This window comes from Netta rufina, assembly GCF_964035555.1.
Source record: "Netta rufina genome assembly, chromosome: 11".
NCBI lineage: Eukaryota > Metazoa > Chordata > Aves > Anseriformes > Anatidae > Netta > Netta rufina.
The window spans coordinates 21,259,695-21,283,185 of record NC_140134.1 but is presented as its reverse complement, the minus strand read 5'-3'; the positions used below and the strand labels follow the sequence as shown (position 1 = coordinate 21,283,185).

Genomic DNA, 23,491 nt, shown 5'->3' with positions numbered 1-23,491 from the left:
TGAGAAGTGAAGTGTTTACCTATGTTATATCTTATCCTACACCAATAGGGTGGCAATGCTTATGTCTGCTTACAGTTTCTCTGTATATGAAAAAGCTGCAGCCTGCCTGCACTCACAACTGCATCGTAAGTCTGCTCCTTCCTCACCTAAACACTCATGCCAGCAACCCCTTCTCAGAAAAGAAGTCAGAAAAGAAGTCAGAAAAGAAATCTGCTATATGACTTGATTCTCCTCAACTTACCTGATTGTCTCCTGACAGGAAAGGGAAGAAGTCTAAACCTGTAAAGAGCCAAAAAAAAGAAGTTCAGCTTCTTTAAAAAAGCACCTCCCATTTTTTTTTCCACCCTATTTTCAAATGAAATAAATGTAATCAGCATAAAACTGATTACACTTCTTGCAACCTCTGGTAATGAAGAGAGTCTGAAGTCAGGCTTTTAAAACCTTAAGACACTAACCTAAACTTTCTTTTAAAATACCATTTCATCTTCTGTGGGTGTAGAATAGTATTTTGTAGTACTGGATTGTAAAATGACTGTTTAAATCCTTTTGTAATGGTATTGCTTACAGAGCTGTACTTACAGCTATGAACAAACAGAAGCTCACCTTGCAAGTCATAAGGCATAGGTGTCATATGGAATGGATGCCTGTAGTCTTGGATAAGCGACGTGTTGATGTAACTGGTGTCAACAGCTGGAAGGCTTGGTGTTCTTGACACAGGAGATGCTTGATGTGGTAAGTTTAAAATGCTGGAAGAAACGAGGGTTTGTTATGAGTGTAAAATATAATATTGGCTTTAAGGCTAAAAGTACAGCATTTGAAAGTTTTTATTGCTGTCCCATGCAGGTTATACCTATTCTCAAAATTAACACAAAGTCAACTTTTCAATACACATAATGAACATTGTGAGAGATGTGCAACAACTCCCCTACTAAATCTCAAAGCTTCACTGGAGAGTACCAAGATGCTGCTCCAGCACCTCAGTGAGTCTTGCACCATCTCCAGTGCTCCAGCACCTCAATGAGTCTGCACAATCCCTTAGATTCAGCCTCAATTTTCATCCCTACGTGTTTGTGTAAACAGTGTGCTATTAACAGCTTGGCTACTTGTATAATCAGGTTATTCCAGCATTCTTGATCACTATACTACTGGTAGTAATCACTGGCAAAACCCACACTCCCATACCACACCCAAGGTCGTTTCTCATTGCTCTCTCCAGATGTGCTGCTTTTCTGTTTCTCCATAGAACAAAAGCACTTTCAAACCCACAAAAACATACTTCTAAGCCACCACTTCTTGCATGGTTTTGTACTCATTTTCACAAATGCAATTAAAAAACTCCATTGTTACACAGCTAAAAACTCGGTTACTTTTTCACAACTATAGGAATTTGTATATATTTATCTTTATGTGCTGCACATCCCTTATATATGTAATGTTATAAGTATGATACCTTCTGTTACGTACAACATATGTAACATTCTTGTATTGCAATCTTTTCAGGCTTTCCCAGAAGAGACTGAATTCCTTTGCTATTAACTTCTAACTTAGGATGTAATCTGAATACAGAACTTTCTAGATACAATTTCTCTTGAAATTCATCAATATTTCCATTGTGAATACGTTCTCTCTGCATTGGTCTGCATACTTAATTCTCACCCCTTATTATTCAATGGTGATGCTGGAGATATGGAAGGACAGCTTCTCTTCGCAGATGGTTCTTCCTCCTCTTCATCTGATGAGCTATCAATGGTTAAATCGATCACTTCTACCTTCTTATTTTTATTTGATTGTTGGTGAGAAGACACCTGATGTTCCATGGAAGAGCTTATGCATCCTACACAAAGTCAAACAACATTATTAGCTGTAGCTTTCAGCAACCCTACAATCATCGTAACATCACAATTATGATATGCCTTCATACACAAAGCTTACAACTTAGAATAGAAGACAATATTATATAACATTCCTTATACCTTAGAAGTAACACCAGCCCCAAGCAGGTATTACTCAAGTAATCTTTCCCACAAATGTTTATCAAAAGCTACAAAAAAAGTGCAAAAATAAGCACCTTGTATCAAAGTTAAAGGAATACCAACAAGTGCACCGCTCAACAGTCTGGCAGGCGGTCTGTATGTCCCAAAACATGACTTACCATCAACTCCATTGTAAGATGTAGTTACTTCCTGCACCTCCTTCTTCGATCTCATAGGAGCCCACGATCCATCCTCCTTAAACTGAATTTCATCGCAGTCTGTACAATACTTCAGGATTTCCATGAACAACCTGTCGATCAAAAATTTTTTATCAGTCCTCAAAAAGAGCTTAGCTCATTTCTAATTCAGTAAATTCACTGTCTTTATTATTAGCATAAGTTTGAATAAGTTTTGAAAAAGACTTGAGAACTTTGTTGTTCTAACCCTTCCTTATCTGATTCCTTAAGGAAAAGGAATTATTGAAAACTAAAAATAAATTTACAATACAAATCTGCACATTCACTTAAACAACAGGTGTAGGATCCTCCAAATCTCAAAACACAGAACCTTCCATTTCCCAAAATGAAGGAAAAATGAAAAATCTCAGTTACTCCCATTTATATTCAACAATATTTAACTGAGGAAGTAATTAAAGCAATCCCTACAGCTGAATATTTCAAGGCTAGTATTTCCTCTTTTTCCTTTTTAAGTGAAAACTTCCTAACAAAGTCTGAGCATGGGAATCTAAACTCAGACTCTTCTCCCTGCTGTGCCTCCTAAAGCGTCTAGGATGCTGGCACAACATCACTCCCAGAGGGAATTCCAGCTTCTGACCAAGACTATTCATGTGGTTCTCGCCTAGCAAAGAGTGTTGCTTTAATTAGTGAGAAAGTTTGCTTTTTCCCAGATTAAAAGATTTTCTAGAAAGAACTTTCTCTCTGGGATTCTGCTGCTACGTCACCTAAATGCCACCATCCACACTGGGCAACACAAGAAGAAATAAGGATGACACACTGTTTGAATTATTTACTGTTAGCCTCTATTGGTATAGGCTGTAAAGCTAGAAGAAGGAACCCTACAGTTCCTTGATCCAAAGCAGAGGACATGTAAGCTCAGGGCTTCCTGAATCTAAAGCAGCCTGTGGAAGCCTTAAATGTCTCCAAAAAGGCGTGTGGGTGGTTTTCAGTTTTGTTTTGTTTTATTTATTCTTTTCCATAAAACATTCATACATAGTTCTCCAAGATACTCTACCTGTTCTCCTCCTTTATCACACTCCAGAAAAAAGGCTCCTGTCTAAGGAATCAAACTGCAAACCCAGGAATTCTTATCCAGCATTTCTTCATAGAGACTGATATTTGTTTCCTAATGTTCTGCAGGTAGCCAGTAGGAGGGAATCAATCTCTGTCACTTTCTCTATATAGCAACCCCTCAAGTGTGAAATCGTATGTACGTCCTGGGGGCAAGGTGGCAGTATCAATTTGATCTAACATGAATGTCTTATCAATTGGCAGATCTGTGCAGTTGCCCCCATTTTAAAAAAGGGAAAAAAAAAAATGGAATGTGCTGTTTTCACCTAGAAATCCAGAAATATGGAATGTTAAAAAGAATAACTGTCCTTTAGGCACAATAGCTCAGAAAGTCTACCTGGGATTGAAAAGAACACCTTTCATTGCTATTAATTATAACGGTCTGACCACCACAATTCTTCCAGAACACTGAATGAAGATGCAACTCGTTAATAGTTCCTAACAGCAGGGAAATTAAAAGACGAGGTAGCTTAAAGCATCTCACAGCCAGATAACCAGGACTGCAGAGCAACGTATTCTGTACTGCACAAATGCAGTAACACAAGTGTAAATTATACCCTTCGTTTTGGTTTAAGCTGTACTTACCCATCAATAATGAGATGTTCGTAGGGAGCCTTCTTGTCGCAGACAGGGCAAACCCAAGTTGGTTTCTTTTCGTTCATTTGGATATACAAAGTTGCATCAAAGCATTGCAGGTGCGAACAAGTCAAGGCCCTACACGGTATAGTTAGCCGCATTTTACCAAGCTGTAAGAGAAAAAAAAAAACAAGATTGCATCACTTTGTCATTAAATTAACAAGCAGGGCTTTTCTGTCTTCTGTCTGAATAGATACAGGGACAGGATGAATTCTACTTGAGAAGGAACTCACAAATTTAAGTTTCAATTAGAACAAATGCCATAGTACATTACTCCCTCCTTCCTCATATGTAGGTTTGATTGTCAACACAAATGTTACTAAAAATCAAATTTTTAACTACATTTGATGAAGGAAACCAAGGACTACATCCTCCATACTCCCCTCATCAACATGCAGAGCCCACCAACCATCTGTAGCATACCAGTGTCCTGGACAAACCACAAAAAACAGTTCTCTGTGATTGTTAGTGTTGTAAAATCTGGTGAACATGGGTCAGTCCTCTCCTATTCATTCATAGTTGACAATTGACAAAGTGTGTATTCAAACTGCTGTCCACCTTGCATCCATCAGGGCACTGCTATAATTACTTACTCGACTTTACACTCAGAAGCAAGCATACAGAAATGCATTTGCAGTGTTACAGCTCATTTCCTGGTACTTTTCTCTGTTATTTTCACTGTCTTCTCCAAGGAGCTGTCAGAAAGTGACTACTCACAAAATAAGTCACGCCTGTTAACTCTTAAGAAGCTATTTTATACGTCCTCCCCTGTGCTAAACACCACTGCTATGCATACACTTGAGTTACCCTGAACGTTTGCTGCCCTTTTTCTGATGTAAAATACAAACAGCTGACTATCCCCTACCACACATTACATCTTTTCAACTTTATAAAGTGTCTGCAAATGTTAGTGGAAGATGACATAGGAGAAAAGAAGTTCTAAATAAGCCTTCAGATGGGGAGCACCCTTCCTTCGTGTTTGTAGAAGAGCAGGAGAACAGCAGGGGTCTGCAGGCCAGCAGAGCTTCCCCAGGCTTACTACAGAAAGCACAGCTGGGTGCTTACACAGAGCAGACAGACACAGGAGTGGTACCCACAGGAGGTGTCCAGACTGAATTTAGGAACAGGAATATCTTGACTTGGATTAGATTGATCAATGATAAATCAATGATAACCCAAACCAAACACTGACATATGATTACAACGAATGCAAAATTGATTAGGCAGTGAAAGTCCTCTCTCATTAATCAGATATTTATTTATTTTTTTATCAGATATTTTTTTTTATTTTTATTATTTTTTCTCCCCCAAAAAAAAGGCAGCTGTTTGCTGGTGAAGTCCTTATGCTGCAGTTTAGGAAGGGCTTTAACTGACCTCACTAAAACTAAGAAGTAGGAACATCTAAACAGGACTTTCCCCTCGGTGGGGAAAAAAACAAAAACACAAAAAAGAGATTTATTAAGAACTATTTATACCAAGGATTTTGAAGTTATATGTAATTGATCAAAATACACGATTACTTGATTTGAAAACCTTCAGCCAACTGCAGCAGCAGCTAGGAGGAGGAACTGTTTTTGGTTTGGCCTAAGCAAGCGATGTGGTCATGCATACTGATTATGAGCAATACAAGATGGGTGCCACAGGATGGCACTCAATCTCAGAATATCAAAAAACTAAAAACAATATCAAGAACAAAGGCTCTCCTCACAGCCCACTACTTCCTCCATGATGCACTTTTTTTTTTTTTCTTTTTGCATCTCCTGTAAGCAGAAACCCCTCCACCCTGTTCTCAGCAAACTCAGCTCAGCTACAAGATCTCGCTTGTTTTTCTTCCCCCCCTGGCTTTCAGTCACTGTCACAAAACTTGCCACCAGATGGGAGGGGAGCAGAGAACTCCCTGGGGAGTCTGCAGTAATGGTGCTGGAGAGCTCAGGCAGCAGGAGGTGCTGGATGCGCCATGTGGTTGGCACCCCCTCCCCCAAAATCCATGACCAAGCACATTATTTCTATCACATAATCAACCCCCGACAAAGCAAGGCCCCCTGATCCATGTCTGTTATGGATTCTTATCTCCCAGATGGCAGGTCAATGGCTCATTTGTCTTTTGGGCACAAAACGAGTCTCCTAGCTCAGCAAGGAGCAAGAGTGACGGTAGGGGAGATAAAACCTGGATGCTTCGGTGCGATGCAAAAGAAAAGCAAACAGGTCAAAGACACATGCTGCAGGGAGAACAAATGCTCCCAAGTGATTTAAACCAGAAAAAAATCACAATTTTTTGGTACAAGAACCGTGCCTGTAACTTCTATGCAGCAGTTGGCTTTGACAGAAGCAGCACACACAGCGTTAACGAGCCACGTCTCCTTTCCCCACTTTTGGCACTGAACATCCCGGATCAGCTCTGCCACACTGGCCAAGCTGTGCCAGAACTGACAAAAAGGAAAGGTCACAAAAGAAAGGATGCATCCCAAGTTTTGAAAAACTCTTTCCCAATAGTGTTATTGTTTGATCCCTGCCTCCCATCAGCTGAAGAAACACTGCATTATTATTTTTATTTTTTTTTTTACTAGCTTACAAAACATTGCTATTTCTTCATGTTAAAAAATGCACCCAAAACAGGAGCTAAGAATTTGTAAACAACGCTGCAAAACCTACAGTAAAATGCTAGATTTGGAATTTTTGTTCAGCTAAATATTTGGTCCTGCTGCAGAGCCCGAGGATTTATTTATTTTTATTCCAGGGGGGAAAGAGGAGGGGGAACATGAATCCAAGTGCCTTCCTGAAACGCAGATTCAGCCCAGCCTCCTTGCCTGCTGATTCTTAGATTCAGCCAGCAGTTAAGGGCAGCTTTTTCTCTGCGCTACACGGTCTCTGAGGGAGAGCAGGCCTCTGTGCTAAAAAAAGCTCCGCAGCAATCCAAAACACATTCGGAGGAAGCTGTCTCGCCCTGCGCTTTTTCTTAGGGCAAAATAAAGGTTATAAAATCTAAACCTGCCACTCTTATTTATCCAGCTCTCCAATTCCACTTATTTTGCTAGTACACACATGTACATAACGTGACAGAATCACACCCATAATGAATGAGATATGAGGAACAGCATCTTCACATCAACAGACCCGAAGATGCATTATATTTTAAGCTTTGGTTCTGCTATTGGAGACTAAAGCATATTCAAGGCATACTTTCGAGGCATCCACTTTCCACTCAAGCATTAGAAAGTGAGCACAAAGTACAGGCAAAAAAAATATCTGCCTAAGCCAAATGATTACAAACCAGCAGACGAAAATATGGAGCTTATAATAAAAACGCATTCAGACCTGAGGACAGTCTGAATCCTGCTAGCCATCCTTCCCTTCACAGGACAGTTTGAAAGGGCCAGGCTCTGTCCCAAAGAGCTTTTGCAGTGATGGATTATTCCAAGAGCTACAGTGAGATCAAACAGCACAGAATTCGGAACGTGCTGGAACAAACTCAAGCATACACGTTTTGTAAGCAGTATTAAAATGACAGAGACAAATATGTTGCCACAGACTGTTTGTATGCCTATCAGATAAGAACTACGTTTCAAAGAGGAAATACTGAAGAAAGTAGCACTTCTGATAAGCTGCAGCCTAATGGTTGATTAGTTTTTCATTTTAATCCCTGACAAAACTGATAAAGACAAGTAGAACTTGACGCGTTTGTTTTTAGGATTGCAAGTTTACAAATACCTAATCTTGTATCTTCCTGCTTTAATAACTGATCTGAATCACAGTCAGCAAGGAGGAAGATGCATTTAGAAATCAAATGGACACAATTAGGGCAAACTGAAGTATGCCAGAAAACTTAAGACAGGATAGAAACCTGACTGCCTGAAGTGGCAGTTTTGACAAACTAAGTATGGCTGAAGTAAAAAAAAAATAATTTCAAAAAAAAGTAATTTCAGAAGATGCATGAAGATTAGGATAATGAATTAATACATAGGTACTAAACTCTTAGAGTCATTTAATTCCTACTAATTGTTCACTACTTTTGTCTGTATTCGAAACTAATAAAGTGGGAAAAACATCATGCCTGAAGAATGACGTAAAAAGCAGCAGGGTTATTGCTGTGATACCTTCTAGAATAACAAAGTATTGACTGCACAACAAAAATTAACTAAAGCGACTCAGCAAAACGAACTGCCAGGTGTGGACCTGAAACACTTTGGTGTTCCACATCTGCAGTAGTTTCGATGTGATTCATAGTGTTATATGTTTCTAAGATTTCAAGTTATGAGGTTTTAAGTTTACAGATCAGGATTTTATCTTAAAGACAATTCCTAAATCTTACAGAAAGACAGAACATGTTTGTAAGTAAATATATTACTTGCAGTTCTCCATATTAACACTGATGGTAAGTCTTAAGACTGAAGATTGTGCAAATACCACACAGATAATCTACTTTTTTTTTAAAAAAAAGTAACAACTGTGTTAAATGTGCAGTTAGATATAAAAGGTTTGCTTCGTAAAAAGTTTATCTTTACGTTGTTAGAGTATAAGCAGGTATTTAGTAACTTGAAAAATCATTTTCTAAGAATAAATGAAGTCAACTTTCTTTAGATTTCAGAACTGAGAATTTCGTGTCAAGCTTGAGTGGATTGAGCCAAACCAGGAAACAGATGCATCCTTAATCTTGACGAGAGGTTAAAAAGTTATACGGCAATAAAGACAATGTGTCAATCAACACAGAACAATTCAGTATTCTGGAGGTGCATGATATTTAAAACAAGAATAGCACCATGTCCCAAAGCTTAAAAGAAAGCACACATAATATTGATATTGTGCAGTTCAGACAATGGTAACAAATCCAGGTACAACCTACTGCTTATCCCTGCATGTATTTGGTTAAACAATTAACAGGCCAAGAAACTCACTGGAATCGGACTCTCCGACTTCAAAGTTGGGACAAATTTTGTTTGAACATCCTCTAGGACATTGCTTCATTTTTCATCTAAGTTGATGAAATATTTTAAGTGTACACACGTATATAATCAACTAAAAGATGCTCAACTCTTTGGCTACAGACACCATCTGAAGAGCTGTTTTTAATAGATAGATTCACCTACCTTACTGCTGAGAGTGGTTTTATCACAACCAAGGACCCAAGCTGCACATTCACATGATCTAGTGATAGATTTAAATGTATGCTTACATGTAATTTTGCACAGCATTTTCAAGTAAAGGGAATAACTCATCTGCTCAGGGCCAAAGCACATGCTTAAGCTCAGTTTAGAATCCCATCCCCACAAAGGTAGTGCTCAAGCTAACCTCTACAAACACTCGTCTGTGAACAGCTTGTTTTTTCCTTTTGATCAGAATCAGTTGTGAGGGTATCAAGAACACTTACTGGACAAAGAAGAGAAACTCTTAAGCTTGTTGTTGCTATTTCGCTGTCGGGATCCGCGGTCAGTTTCTCTTTAACTGTTATTTGAAAGAAAAGAATGTTAACTTTATTGTGATTTAAAAAAAAAATGATGACAAAACAGATTTAAAACTGTGCTAAACAATTTATCATATTTACTGGAAGCAAACAGTAGTAACTACTGTTTCAAACCTGCACAATGAATATGTAACATAAGTAGTCTTTATTGTCTAGAAGGATCATAAATGATAATTTAAGCTAAAAACAGGAAAAGTTCATCTTAAACCAAGATCCCTAGAAAAAATATTTACACAGAGATGTGTCTTTCCATATATACACAAATACATAGCTGGAAGTTACTTAAAATCCATCAATAAAATGAGCAACATTAACACTACTGCTAACTTCAAGAAAAAAAAACTTTGGTAATTCAAACGTGGACAAGTCTACGTAAACCTCTGCAATACTCATCAAGCAATCCTGTGATTCAAGACTGAAGAGCAAACTGAGAAATAGAAAACTACAGAAGTACCCTGACAAAATTTGTGTTTTAAATAACTGCAGTGAAATAACAGTGAAACTACAGAAGTCTTTCATCTCTGCCCAACCTCTATTTTTATCTATAAGGACTGTTTTATAAGCAGCTTTTGTTTAAATGAACAAGTCACAGCTCCACATTCTTCCTGCTCTATGAACCGTACCTACACCCATTGTCCCCTTGTAGACAAAAAGCAGGAGCCACCTGGAAAAACTCTGGATTTTTGTGCATTGTGAATCATACTGGATTAGCACAAGCTAATGCCCGGTGCTATATACCACTGGCTTTGTAGCACTGCATTTACTGGTGGGCTAATTTCTTCCCTCCTGTGGAAGGTCCCGTGCTGTGCACAACACACATCATCTGAGCATCCCCCACCAGGGCGTGAACGAGTCTGACCAACAGCTGCTGGCAGGTGTTGGTATTTTCATCCTTTCCCTTGAAAAGAAAGGTGTGTAGCAGATTCTGTTCGCATTTTTATTATACCGCTGCGTACTTGTCAGAGAAAACAACAAAGCAGCAAACCTCACACTAAATTTGGAAGGAGGGGAGTGGAGGGAGCATTGTGCCAGACTCTTTATCTCCAGGAGCCCTCTCCACAACCACAGTACCGTGCCAAAGGAACAGAAATCGTGTTGACGACGACCTTCCCCCAGCACTTCAGCATCAAGGTTCAGTATTTGCCATTTAGTTCAGCTTGCTCGAGGTACTGAATTACCAGTTAACTATGTAAATACAGTTGTTGTATTCTGAAGAAACAAAGCCAGCATGACTGAACTGAAAGATTCTCTTGCATTTTTCCCTACACAGTGTCAACAGGGTTCCTGGACTGGCTCCTAGTACAAACAAAAGCCTCTGAGTCTTTGAATTGGAACTGAATACAAAGAACACCACTATCAGATTCTCGAAACTCAGAGAATTGTAGGAAGTCCAAACCTCGGTTAGTATTTCTATTTCTATTTCAAATCTTCGCTTACAAAAGCTATTTTTCCTTTTTAAACGAGAAGTGCATCAGACATACTTAGTGCTCGAGAGTGGTCGGGGTTCCGTATGCCTTTTGCTCGCAACCTCTGCAGTAACACCGTAGAGGATAGCTGCTTAACCAGATAGACTGCCATGGAATAGTTCTGGAAAACAGGACAAAAAAATCAGAATAAAAACCGTTTTAATCAGGAGATAGCTTGCATCTTATGCAATGTTTATGCACTTTGTTACACGATGACAGGGCCCTGCAATTCTGAAGGAGTAAGGGAACGTCAGAAGGCAGTTTTCAACCTAAACAAAACCCACAGTGCTGCAGGAAGCTCACAGGGCTGCAGTTTTAGAGATGCAACAAGAGCGACTTCGGGCTTCACTGAGATTAGATTTAGCTGCAAAACAAGCTATTCCTTCAGCTATCAAAGGAGCACTTAGGGCTCTTCTACAAGTCTTACATCTAAATCAGGACATGTAGCCTACAGCCCATTTTAAAAGGGTAATTTCACATAAATTATGTTAGGTGCTACAGCTGTGCAACACATCCAAAGGAAGCTGTCAGACCAAATATGATCTTTTTTTCTTTTTCTTTTTAAAAATAAAAGCTGATTTCTTTTTCAAAAGAGGAAAAAAAACAACAGTTGTGTCTCTCTGAAAGTAATAACTAAGATGCATCATCTGGAGGGTCCCCTACTCGGTCTGGAAGCACCGTTCAGCCTTCCTTTCTTATCCTCCTGCACTTATCTGTCTGTGAAATGTTACAGCTACTCCACTGCCGAAGCTCAGCAGCAGTAAGGCAGTGAGAGCTCAGCAGTGCCAGGGGGCCAAGGAATACTCTCAGGATCCAGCAAGGGGGGCAGGAAATCACCACTCCCCACCGCCTGTCCTTCCCCTTTGGCAGACCAGACCAGGCGAATTTTCCTTATCTGTGTCAGCAAAGAGCCGGAGATCTTCGCTTCTGCCCCTCCAGAAGGTGATTTGGCATGCAGGCAGGGCAAACACCTCCCCACCAGCTCCCCCTTCACTACAGGGACAGGGCAGGTAGGACTGGCACCGTGCTCCTGCTGGCATCCCTGAGGGGTCTCAGAGCACCACCTACGGCTCCTGAAGCTTTCATTTCTCTTGCAAGCTACTACCAGCAGATAAGACCATCCTTCTAAAAATGGGATGTTGTACTATGCATTCACCAGCATCATCGCCACCACCCCCACACCCTAGAAACAAAAAGGGAAGCACAGAATTTGCATGCTCACACTTACTTTTTGATATAAAGAGCGTTCTCCGAACCTGTAGCTGCATCCATATACTTAAAATTGAGAAATGAAAGAGCTGCCCCCCCCCCCCTTAGCCCCCAGCAACTGTCATGTAGGTTTCCACTAACAAAACAAATCCAAAAAATCCATCCAGTTGTGACATCTACCACTATTTAGGATGTCATCAGAATCCAAAGACAGGATTTCAGTCGTACATCTTAGTACAGAATTACACAAATGGAAATAGCATCAGAAACACATTTTAAATATTTTATTCTTGCAACGAATGCCTCTCACATCGTTAAAAACCACTACTGCTTTAACTTGTTTGTTTAATGCCTCAATTAGTATAGAAGTTAGAAAAAAAGCTAATTAACATTGTGAAATTATTTACAGACAGCTTGAATCTACAAAGCTAGGAACTTGCCCAAGGCATCTTGTACAGAAGGCTCTTGAAACAGATTGTGTAAAAATCACCATTCTGACTTCAGGAAAGGTAGAGCGCACGAGTTGAGGCATGCAACTGACTCTTAAGGGGAAGGGAGGAGGGGAATTCAAATTTTGTTCCACACGGGCACATCTAAAAATAAAATTCCCCAGATTTAACTGTCAAGGCCTCCAACATTAGGGAGCATTAGATCTTAGGAGTGGGGAAGTTCTGACCAGCACATAATTCTCATCAAGGACACCAAGAATTTGCCCCTATCTTTGATTTCATACTGTAAGTTAGAAGTTAGTCATTATACTCCTTTACAGCTGAAATATCTATGAAAGCTGAGAAAAGAGCTAGTTCACAAGGGAACAGCCTGGAGTCCATGCAGACTTGACATTTATTTTCCCTAAATTCATGTTAAGCAAAAGCACAGCTCCTTACTGAAAGCAGTAACCAGATTCCTCAATTTGTGTGCAGATACTTCTGCAACAAACCGAAATAGGTATATTTTACATCATTATTTCTGACACCTGTGGTTCTCGTTAGATAAAAGACAACTTTGAAAAAACTCATTCTGCCATTATTTATTCTGTGATGTAACTGGCGGCTGTTTTACACCCCAAAGAAATCCATCATGACACAGAGGGAATGAAATACCACCGGGATGTTTTACGACCGCCTGCTGTGCGTGGTTGAGCTGTGAGCATTTTTCCACACTGGTTCAGGAGCCCTGGGCTTTGCACACAGACCAGTTCTTGGACAAAGCTGCATCTCAGGACAATTCACAGGACTTCAAAAAAAAAGCACGGTTGCCGTGGCAAAGCCAGAATTTTTCAAGCCCATACAGATGCCACAGTGCACATCCAGTGTTTTGTTATCAGCAGAAACAATGCCCTGATTCAAGGACTGACTTATTAAAGTTGGTTTTTGTCAAGTCCCCAAGTCAGGAATTGCTTAATGCCTGAAGTTAGGACAAATAAAGAAGTTTTATTTCTTGAACTTGTTATCTGTGCCCTCACCAAGTCAAAGATGGACAGGCAGTGGGTGAAGGAGAGCTCGCACTGCCAAAAAATTGGAGGACTACTGATCTAAGGGAGCGTGTCCTATCTGCCTAGCATAAAGTAACAGAAACACAACCAAAAGAAGGAACATCCTACTGTTAAACCATGAAGCATTTTCTGCACAATTAAACTTGCTTATCTTTCAAATCTTTCAAGCAGATGCCAAAGCAGAAATCAGTAAGCTTCAGACAGCACTGTGCACCAAGCAAAGTCACTTACTCTTCCGATTTCTGCAGTCCACGAAACAACGATTGTGTTTGGTACCGTCGTCGATAATCTGACGAGTGAGGTAATGTTGATTGGTCTGCTAGGTCGCTTTGGTTCAACACCATTTTTGGTTGGTGGAAGATAGCCCTGGGAATCAAAGTACTTTTTCTCTCAGCAAAATAAGAAAAGTGCTTTTGCCTTCTCCCTCCCCGCTCCCCCCAACCCCACGGCAGTATCTGCTGTGTCCCACCTGAGCCAGGCTCCCTCTTCTGTTTAAAAAATACACCTGTCGGACAGCAAACACGAGATATTTCACAAGTCCTTCTTCTTTACGCTAAGCCTGACACTTTCCAAACCCTAACCCTGCCTGCTGGAATATTAAAAGGCAGCTTTGCTGTCTCTCAGTGCTCTTATTCAACCTGCCAAGCTAACATTGCTCAACCCAACCCCGTGCTTTGCCCCAGGACTACTCCTGTTGGTCACTGATGCTCTGTTCCCAGCACACGCAGCCTCCAAAATAGTCCAATTTTAGCCAGGCTCGGCGGATGCTTGTCAAATGAAAATTTACTGTCATGCTTTCAGAGTATTAAATCTTCCTGATCTACTGGCTGGTCTCCTGAGAAACAATTTACTTAATTACCTTTTTCATTCATCTATCCATCTTCATTCAAATGCTCCAAAACGTGAAAACAAAGGTTAGGATACATTCTCAGGCAAACTCCTGACAGACAGCTCTTACCACTGCTATCCAATTATGTATGTCAAAATAACATCTTACTTACTGGAAGGCTGCATGGTTTCCCATTTACTTTCACACACAGATTGGGTGGGAAGTGATCTTCTTGTGGACAACTGGTTTCTGATAAACAAAACCTAAAAGCAAAGAGCTTCCATCACCACTCATTTCTGATGTAATTTAAAGACCACCACTTGCTAGAATGAACATTTTTTCCTCCCACTGAGTTGTGAAAACATGCCAAATCTTGCTAAACAAAGTTCCCAGATTAGCTGTGCGGATCATTAAGCAGGAAAGCACCCCAAAATTACAGGTTTGGATCTAGGCAGTCAGAGGTTTCTCATCAAGATGTCTTGAATTCCTCAGGCTGGGTCTGCCTAACAATGGACTCATTCAGATGTGCAGGTTCCTGTTACAAGAGAGAGATCATCCACGTTTCTTTCCCACCACTTTTCAACGCAAGACCTTCGCAGAGGACAGCACATACAGCCTCTTCAACTCCAACGCCAGCAAACGGCATCAAATGCTATCTTGGTGCCTACCTCAAGCTTCCCAGTTAAGCTTGGAGAGGCTTTGATATTTCAAAGGCTTATTTGCTGGTGGAGCAACAAGAAAAAAATACAGCTTTGCTTGCCCTATACAACGTGTACAGGCCAAGAGAGCAGACCATAGATATTCAGAGGACAAACCAAGAGGAGTTTCTTAGCTCCACTGGGCTTCTTCCAGGGGCCGGCCCCAGCCACCCAAAGCACCCCCTGTTGGGATACAGCTACTCAACACTGACCCTAACAGCCTGCTGCTTGCAAGCAAGGGCTGCTGCCTTCTGCTCCCATCTTCTGCCATTCCCTCCTTGTCCTGTTGTCCACCTGACCCCACACCAAGCCAGCCCGACCTGCTGATCAGCAGCAGATGGGGGCATCCCGGTGAACGAGCCCCAAAAGCAGCTGTTTTCTGCTCACTGTGGGGTCATGCAAGCAGCAGACCCAGTGCAAGAGAACTGAGACAGCCTCCAGGACCAGGAGGATGAAAGGCAAGACAGCCAGCGTGGAGGAGAGTAAGCTGTGAAATCACCTTTACTGACTTACACAGAATTACATGGATGCGTAGGATTTAATCAACTTATGATAAGTTTGTCAAAGCCTCTAAAATAACTGATGGGTTAAGACCAGAACTGGTCACTCCTGAAGTCTTGCCTTCCATTCCCTAAAAAAAAGGAGACTGTGGTTTGCCACAACCTGAAGATACTGTGTTTGACCTCTCTGCTGAAAAAATAACCCTCCCTGCACATAAATTGTGAAGGCCCAGGCACCTCAAACCTGAGGGTTGCAGCCTAAAAGAGAGGAGCGTACGCAAAACCAAAAAAAAAACAAAAAAACAAAAAAAGGAAGAAATTAGCTGGTTACAGCTAAGTACATGCAGAATTTTTGACATGCCAGATGTTGGGCCACCAGGAGCTTCAGGAAAGCTGCGTGGAACAGAGACAAGTAGTTAAGTCTTCCCTTTTTTTCCAAGGGGGCCAACAGCAAGCTTTACAGCAGGATGAGACTCTTCTCCATACAGGAAAGCCTGACATGTCAGGGAGTAAATATTTGGCTTTTTTAAAATCAAAAACACTGAGAACAGATCACAGGAATACATACCTTAGCTGGACCTGTACTGTGAAGTCACATTTGGTCCCAGAAATATCCCTAGCAAAGAGAGAAAACAAGTTACAACATGCTGTTTGTGTAACAGGTTCTTCCATGTTTTGTCAGAGTTTGCTGTAAGAGGTACGTAAACCCCTTTACATACCGCACTTGCCTTCTGGTCAGTCAAAACACCACTCAAGATACACTGCACTTTTTATTTTTCCAAGGTGAATAAACCGGTTATGTTCTCATCTGCCTACCTTTTTTTTTTGTATACTATAAAGAGCGTTCTGTTGGTCACTTTTAGGAACATCTTTACACCAAATCTACATAGAACTTAAAAGGATCTGACCGAGGGTGAGACAGGGCTGCAGGTAGGGCAGTTATGAATTTACACAGCACTTAGTACAAAGGAAACCACCAGACAGTGGTGGTGTTATTTAGTTCCTCACCCTTTTCTTCTCCATCAGCATACATGCAAAGGAGAAAAACATTCCCCACATGAGTATTCTGAGACACTTTGCATACATTTGTGTTGCTGAAGATCGCATTTTAAAATGAAAGATGTGGAGTGAGCTAGGTTTATGTGGGGTGAGCTAGGTTTGGTATTTGAGCTTTTTTTTTTCCCCCCCTTGAAATTTAAATGCTGTATTTTTGGTCAAACTCACTTACATTGAGCTGCTGATTTGTTGCACTTGCTGTGGCGTCAGTGCAAACGCAAAGCAGGTTTCTCGAAATCGCTGACTGTTATCTGATGCTAGAAGAGAACAAGAGATCGTCACTTTAAAAACAGCAAATAGAGAATAATTAATAGAACAACCTCCTTTCATTAAACCTTTACATATACATACACACATTTTTATGGCAAGCCCACTAGTTCGGCTTACATCTGTTTCTGTAAGCCATTTTACAGCCAACAAGAAGTTTGCCATTTAATCCCTCTTGTAAATAAAAACACAATAAACAGATGTTATATTCATATATAAAGTATACATTAAAAAAGCAATACAGGCACCAGCAAAACTGAGATAAATCAGCTTAAGACCATCAGTCACGGTAACTCAACATTAAGCATTCTTTGATATTAAATAAAAACAACCCTCTTAGGAAGTCTCAATCACTTCATTTCCTTTAACACATGAGATCATGGATTACCCTGTAAAAGCTTGCAGAAAGACAAGTACAAGGCATGCAACTTCTCACATTTCCAGAAGCTATGTTGTGGAGTTAGATGCACCAAACGTATAATATGCAAACAGCTCCAACGGAGTGCTTATATCAAAGACACCCCTTCTGGGGGGCTGCAGGCACCACCACCCAGCAGAACCATACCCAATGGCTATGAAAATGAAAAAAAAACACACACCAAAAGCATCACCATCTTCCCAGCGAAGTGTCTGACAGGTGACAACTTTCATTTCAATACCCGTATTGATGAGCAAGTTCACCGTTCGATTTCGTTATTAGCATTTGAATGTTCAGTACAGAACAACTGTTCATAGCCTAATAAAAATTTATCCTTTTTTGTTTTACTACAATACATTTCCTGACTCATTCTTAAGTGACAGCTGAGTGAATACTTCAGGGTGATACTTCAGATCCTTGGTTAAAAACAGCATGTGGTAGGCTGGAGCCAACAAAAGGAGAGACGCTGACTTCGTATAAATATTAACAGCAGCAATCGCACGAAATTACATTTATACCTTTCTCGTATGACAGCAGTACAAGACCTTGGCATTTTATTACATTATATGCAGCATCCACGTGCAGTTCATTTATCAGCTGCTCTAAAGCCAGATGGGCAAGAATAGGCACTATATCCTGAACCTCTATTTTTGTGAAAATATTAGCTATAGCCAGTGTTTCTAAAAGCATTAAGTTATATGACAAAATATTTGTTTTTTATATACATGTATTTATTTTTTTACTGGTCGTTTCCTACACAAATATCATAACGGGCATACCATGAGTGCTCCCTGGAGTGCAGAAATAGGAAATAAAGCACAGGTATTAATAACAGGTTGTGCTGTCAGGTCCAAAAGCTCTCGCTGGGCTGGGGTGCAGCACAGCCTCAAGTGAATGTTTCCTTACACTCCTGCCTGCAGTGTCATCCAACACCATTTTTATTTTAATATATTCTCAGTTCCATTTCTTCAAGTGAAAACACGCAGGACTCGAGATGACAGCCAGCCATAATATCACAGTGTAAAGATTTGCAGGAAATGCAAACACAGCTTACGCAATGTGTTATAAAAGATGTCATATACGGGCCACAAACAATAAAAGTTATAGCTACTTTTAGTTACAAAAGGGAGGAGCAGAGTTATGTCCTGTAATCAAGGCGAGATAAGTCAGTTATGTTAAATAATGCATTGCGGGCCAGAGAATGGGATGAATATAAATTATTTCATATTTTTTATATCTTTAAAAGTGGCCTGAATTTATTAATTTTGTTTTCTTCCTATATATTATTTGCTTTATCCTAGAATTTGCCAGCTCTGGTTTTCTTACAGAAGTTCTGGAAGGTCTCTGGAAGCTCTTGTTGCTAACTCCAATGCCTTTAATACAAGGACAAGGCATCGAGCTAAGGCTACCTTCACTAAAAACTAAGAAAGTTAAACTGCAGTTACCAAAAATCACAAAAGGAAAGTCTAAAACCAGATTTCCCAAGTAATCTTGTTTCCCTGTCAGCTGCTCAACTTTTGGCCTGCTCCAGTTTTGCAGCATTCCCAATTTAAGGGCAGAATTAACACAGATTTCTGCAAAGGCTTTCTGGTGTAGCGAGGAACACAAAGCAGACCAGCAGAAGTGATCCCAAAATTCATTCCCTTCCCTCTGTTCGTTACTGGCTAGTACTAAAATAATGCTTATTTTTGCTAAATAGTGGGATTTTGCCCAGAGAAGCTGTGGATGCCCCATCCCTGGAGGTGTTCAGGACCAGGTTAGATGACGCCCTGGCCAACCTGACCCAGCGGGTGGTGTCCCTGCCCGTGGCAGGGGTTGGCACAAGGTGGTCTTTGAGGTCCCTTCCAGCTCAAGCCATTCTATGATTCTTTGAAGTGAGTTTCCAGCTTCAGTTTCATCATGTTCCTGATTCGGTGAAGTTAAAGCATTATGTATTAAAATGGCAGAAAATGAGAGTTCCTTCCTCAGCGCTGACATAGGAGCTTTTCATAATTCAAGTCATCTTCACAAGCTGCAGTTCTGGAGGTAAGGCAGTAAACAGCCACTGCCTGAATCAAGTTCTTTTGCAACAGAAACCCAAAAGCTTTAAGACATCACAGAGGTGAGCGATACCTGGAACTGTGCTGCACATATTAGAGTTAAACTGACCCTTAACTAGAGCCCACCTCGAGCAAAAAAGGGACGGAGGAAGGCTTTGGGGCTGGTCTGGTTTCCTCCTAACACTGCCAGCTGCAGCTCCAAGAGCAAGCCAGCCCCCAGCACTACTTCTTACACTGGCTGTTACCTTCGGATGCACTCATCCCAGCATCTGTAAGCACAAGTCCACGGCCCCAGTGATCAGCGATGAGCTCCACCACGCGCCGCTCAGCCTTCCCTCCCCGGGAAGCAGCATTAATCCCCCTCGCAGCGTTTCCAATCTGCTGCTTTGTGTACAAGCAAGCCTTGCGATTACCATGGGAGCGAGGCCAAAATGCAAAGGAGGAAGAAGCAACTTGTTAATTAGAGCAAGATGATCCAAACGCTGATCTTAAAAGACTGCAAAACCCTTGATGGATGGAGCAGTGCGGCCAGAGGAGGACGACGTGCGGCCACACCGCCCAGCACCTCTACATTATGCTCTTGGCATACTGGGAACCAGCAAGAGCAAACAAACAGCCAGGAGCAACAGTGGAAACCCGAGGGTTTGGGGCTTGGTTTTTCAGGTTGTTTTCTTCCCCCTCCTGTTTTTAGGGGGTGTGGGGTGACAGCTCACGCATCCTCACGGCGTGCTGCTAACAAAGCGCGAGGCTGTCCCGGGAGGGGAAGGAGGATTTTATTTTATTTTTTTTTCATTTGTGGTTTTCCCCATACATTTCCTCACTATCTTTTTATATCCTTATCTATTATTTCTGTATCTATTTACCCTACAAACGATGCATGAAAGTTTCAACAAAACAAATTAAACGGAGCTAATTTAGCAGCTCCACCACTCAATGCGAGGCTTCCAAGCTCATCTCTGACTGTACGAGCTCCCATTTCTAAGGATTTCAGATCTCCCAGCGAGGAGATACTGGAAGCCTGGACTTCAAGAGAGTAGAAGAGATAACAGGTTTCTGTTAATTCACCTGGTGTTATCTGCTGGATTTAGGAACACCAAACAGATCCTGACGAGACAAACAGGGTTTATTTTCACAGTTCTGGAGTATGATTAAAACCAGAAATAAGAACATACAGTTTCATACTAGAAAATCATTTTTTTATGGCTAAAAACCTCCAACCATGCCCCGCAAACTGCTATTATTATTTAACAAAAAAAAAGCAGAAATAGATCCCCAACTGCAAACTGAGCGGATTAAAATAGAATTTGTAATCTAATAAAGCTGGAATCTAGCCAAGGCAACAGTTCATATGAACACGCTGACAAAAGTTGCCAGAAGCTTTTTTTTTCCCCATAATTATAAATTATTCAATTTTATAACCTTTTCTCCAGCACTCTGTGAACGCTAGAGCTTGCAGGAGGGGTTTGTAGGCCACTTCTCCGCAATCTCAGGGAGGAGGCACAGCGCACGAATGTCTAGTGGATGGGTTTTTGTTCTGCATTTACATATTAAGAACAAAGAATTTCAAAAAAAAATGCCATGAATCGCAAGTATCGCTTTACCTCGCTGCTAAAAAGTTTCCTGAATAATTCAGGAATTTGGAAGGGTAGATTTTTGAAAGTGCATAAGAGAAAAGCTTTCCGAGCAAAGTTGTATAATTAAATGAGCATCAGTGGGAACGGTCTCAGACAAGCCATACAAATACCCACTTCCCAGCTCACAGGGGGTGCTGCAGGGAACGATTCGCTACTACTTCATTCAGCCAGCTTCGAGCTGGGAAGAGCAACGAAGAAAATACACGTTTCCTTGTGGACACGTACCTACATTCATCAGGAATCAGCACATGCTCAGATCTGTTGCCTCTGCAGGTCCCCAGCATCAGTGCAAGACGCGCTAACATGCCGAAACGTTGCACAAACATTGCAGAGCAGTGTTTTTCCTCCAAAATAATTCTTTTTTTTTTTTACCATTTCACTACCACCACAGTCTCCCGAATTATTTCGAGCTTTCCTCCTTCAAGTAATGATCCAAACAACATATGGGATTGGTATGCATTAAGGGAGAGTGACTCAATTACGCCTTGCTGCTTGCATATTTTATTGAACGTTTCACACGAGTGATGAGTTTTCAAAATTTGAGCAAAAAACTAGTTTAATACATTGGAATACCATTCATAGGCCTAGAACACTTTATTAAAAAATCTATATGAGTATTTTATATACGAAGATAATGAATATAGGTAATAACGATAAATCTACCAATTCTACTCTTTATTTTGAAACAAAATAAAATCTACAGCATCAGAGTGAAAAAAGAAGTGGCTCGAATGCAGCTCAAGTGGCTGCATTTTCCCCAGCTCTAAAAATATTCTGTTCCACCTCACCAGTACCCACAGCTAAAAATAGCCACACAATCTCTCTGCAGTGAAATACCTCTCGCTGTCTTGAGGAAAAAGCCAGCCTTTAAAGTCCCATTCAAACCCAGATACCTGCACGCCTTCACCGAAGCTGCAGGCACCGATGCTTCCTAACGCGACAGCAGCTGACCATCAGATGGGCAATAAACTGAGGCTGATCTTCATCCATCTGCACGGAGAGTAGCTTATTAAACAGCAAAGGGAACTCATTAATTTCTTATGCAGAAACACACCGGCTAAAATTAAGCTTGCATTTCATAGCATAACAATTACCTTCGCTTTTCTGTTGGCCTGAGCTCTCTGATTTGGCCTTTTCCCAGCGATTCGGAATAATCGCATGTTTATTTCTGGGAGCAGCAACAGTTATGTTAAGCAAGAGGAGCAGCACTACAGCAAATTTTTGCTCGATGCTGTAAGCTAAACAAGAGCTGTCTAATTGGTTATTCACTGAGCTAATCGAGTACGTAATTTTGATCAGTTAATTTTGTCAAAATATTGACCAGAAAAGCCTAAGCGCTGCAGAAGCTGTCAACCCAACATAAATACTCATGTGCATCCCCCCCCCCATGTAAGGTGCCTCATTTTGTCGCACCAGACATTTTGTTTCTTCGTCCTTTCCAGCTCCTGCAGAAGGCGTTGTACCAATTCACGTTCGAGCCCCTTTCAAGTAGCACCGCTGAAAATTTAACACGCCGGCTCCACGCTAGGAAGAAAATTGCCGTGTTCAGATGGAGGCACAGCAAACATTCACCTTTTAAAAAGGCAAAATTCAGGCAGGCTTTGGGTTATGCTCAGCAGCAAGAGAACCAGGAAATTCATAACACAATGTACCTAAATACTGATAATGCAGCTCGCCCAAGTCCTCTTGCATCGATCCAGGAAGGGGCTCAGTTGCACGCCTGATTTTTGGAGATTTTTGGGAGGTGAGACCGAATGCGTGCTACAGCACCTGGTAATAGCCACAGGGGGAAAAAGCAAGCTGCTGAGTGGCGCAGAACCGAGGAGACACCGATACACCTTCACTGGGGACCCGCAGCACCTCCGGATGCCCCACTAGCGCTTTTAAAACCACCACAATTTATGAAGCTCGTGGGTAATGCAAGTGTTTATCCGCCAGCGCTTCCTTCCCATTAACCGCAGCCTTTCAGCGCCGAGCAGCACCGCCGCCACACCAAGCGGGCCCAGAGGTGCTGGGGGTGACAAGGACCCTGCCCCAAGGCCCTGTGATGGGCCCAGGCCACCCACAGCCCCCACCAGCCCACTTTTGGACACCTCCAGCCATGGGGTACTCACCGCCACCTCTCCAGGCAACCCGTTCTGGGTCTCACCTCCTCGTACCCAACTCCTGAGGGCCACCAGAGCTGCACCAGCCCTGTTTGAAGCAGGATCGGGTGCCAGGCAGGGCAGAGCAGGGCCGTGGGGTTGCACAGGGCTCTTCCTACCTGAGCTGTGGGCACCGGGACCACCGCCGAGCCCAGCTCCTGGCACCCTGCATGTCCCCAGCCACCACTTCTGCATCACCCCCCTGCTTGCTGCCATCACTCAGTTCCTTTACTTCACCCCAACCACTTACCCCAGCAGACACCGCACAACCTTGACACCTCGAGGCACTTCGAGACCCCTCAGAGGGAAGTGTTTTAAGGAAATTTAAACCCATTCTGCCCTTGTTTGCAGGGCCCAGCTCC

At 41.6% G+C, this 23,491-nt stretch overlaps 1 protein-coding gene across 2 annotated transcripts in view; it reads right to left on the bottom strand.

The window, feature by feature from the left end:
- Nucleotides 1-23,491, bottom strand: part of PIAS1 (protein inhibitor of activated STAT 1) — a 54,475-nt gene that overhangs the window by 5,286 nt on the left and 25,698 nt on the right. For both annotated transcript variants that reach the window (XM_084293638.1, XM_084293639.1), the window contains exons 3-13: nucleotides 16,800-16,884; nucleotides 16,140-16,187; nucleotides 14,546-14,636; nucleotides 13,776-13,910; nucleotides 10,856-10,961; nucleotides 9,282-9,355; nucleotides 3,866-4,026; nucleotides 2,153-2,283; nucleotides 1,657-1,834; nucleotides 604-746; nucleotides 242-279 (exon numbers count right to left, since the gene is read on the bottom strand). In XM_084293638.1, coding sequence (XP_084149764.1) covers nucleotides 242-279; nucleotides 604-746; nucleotides 1,657-1,834; nucleotides 2,153-2,283; nucleotides 3,866-4,026; nucleotides 9,282-9,355; nucleotides 10,856-10,961; nucleotides 13,776-13,910; nucleotides 14,546-14,636; nucleotides 16,140-16,187; nucleotides 16,800-16,884 — 1,190 coding nt within the window. The remainder of the gene's footprint in view (nucleotides 1-241; nucleotides 280-603; nucleotides 747-1,656; nucleotides 1,835-2,152; nucleotides 2,284-3,865; nucleotides 4,027-9,281; nucleotides 9,356-10,855; nucleotides 10,962-13,775; nucleotides 13,911-14,545; nucleotides 14,637-16,139; nucleotides 16,188-16,799; nucleotides 16,885-23,491) is intronic.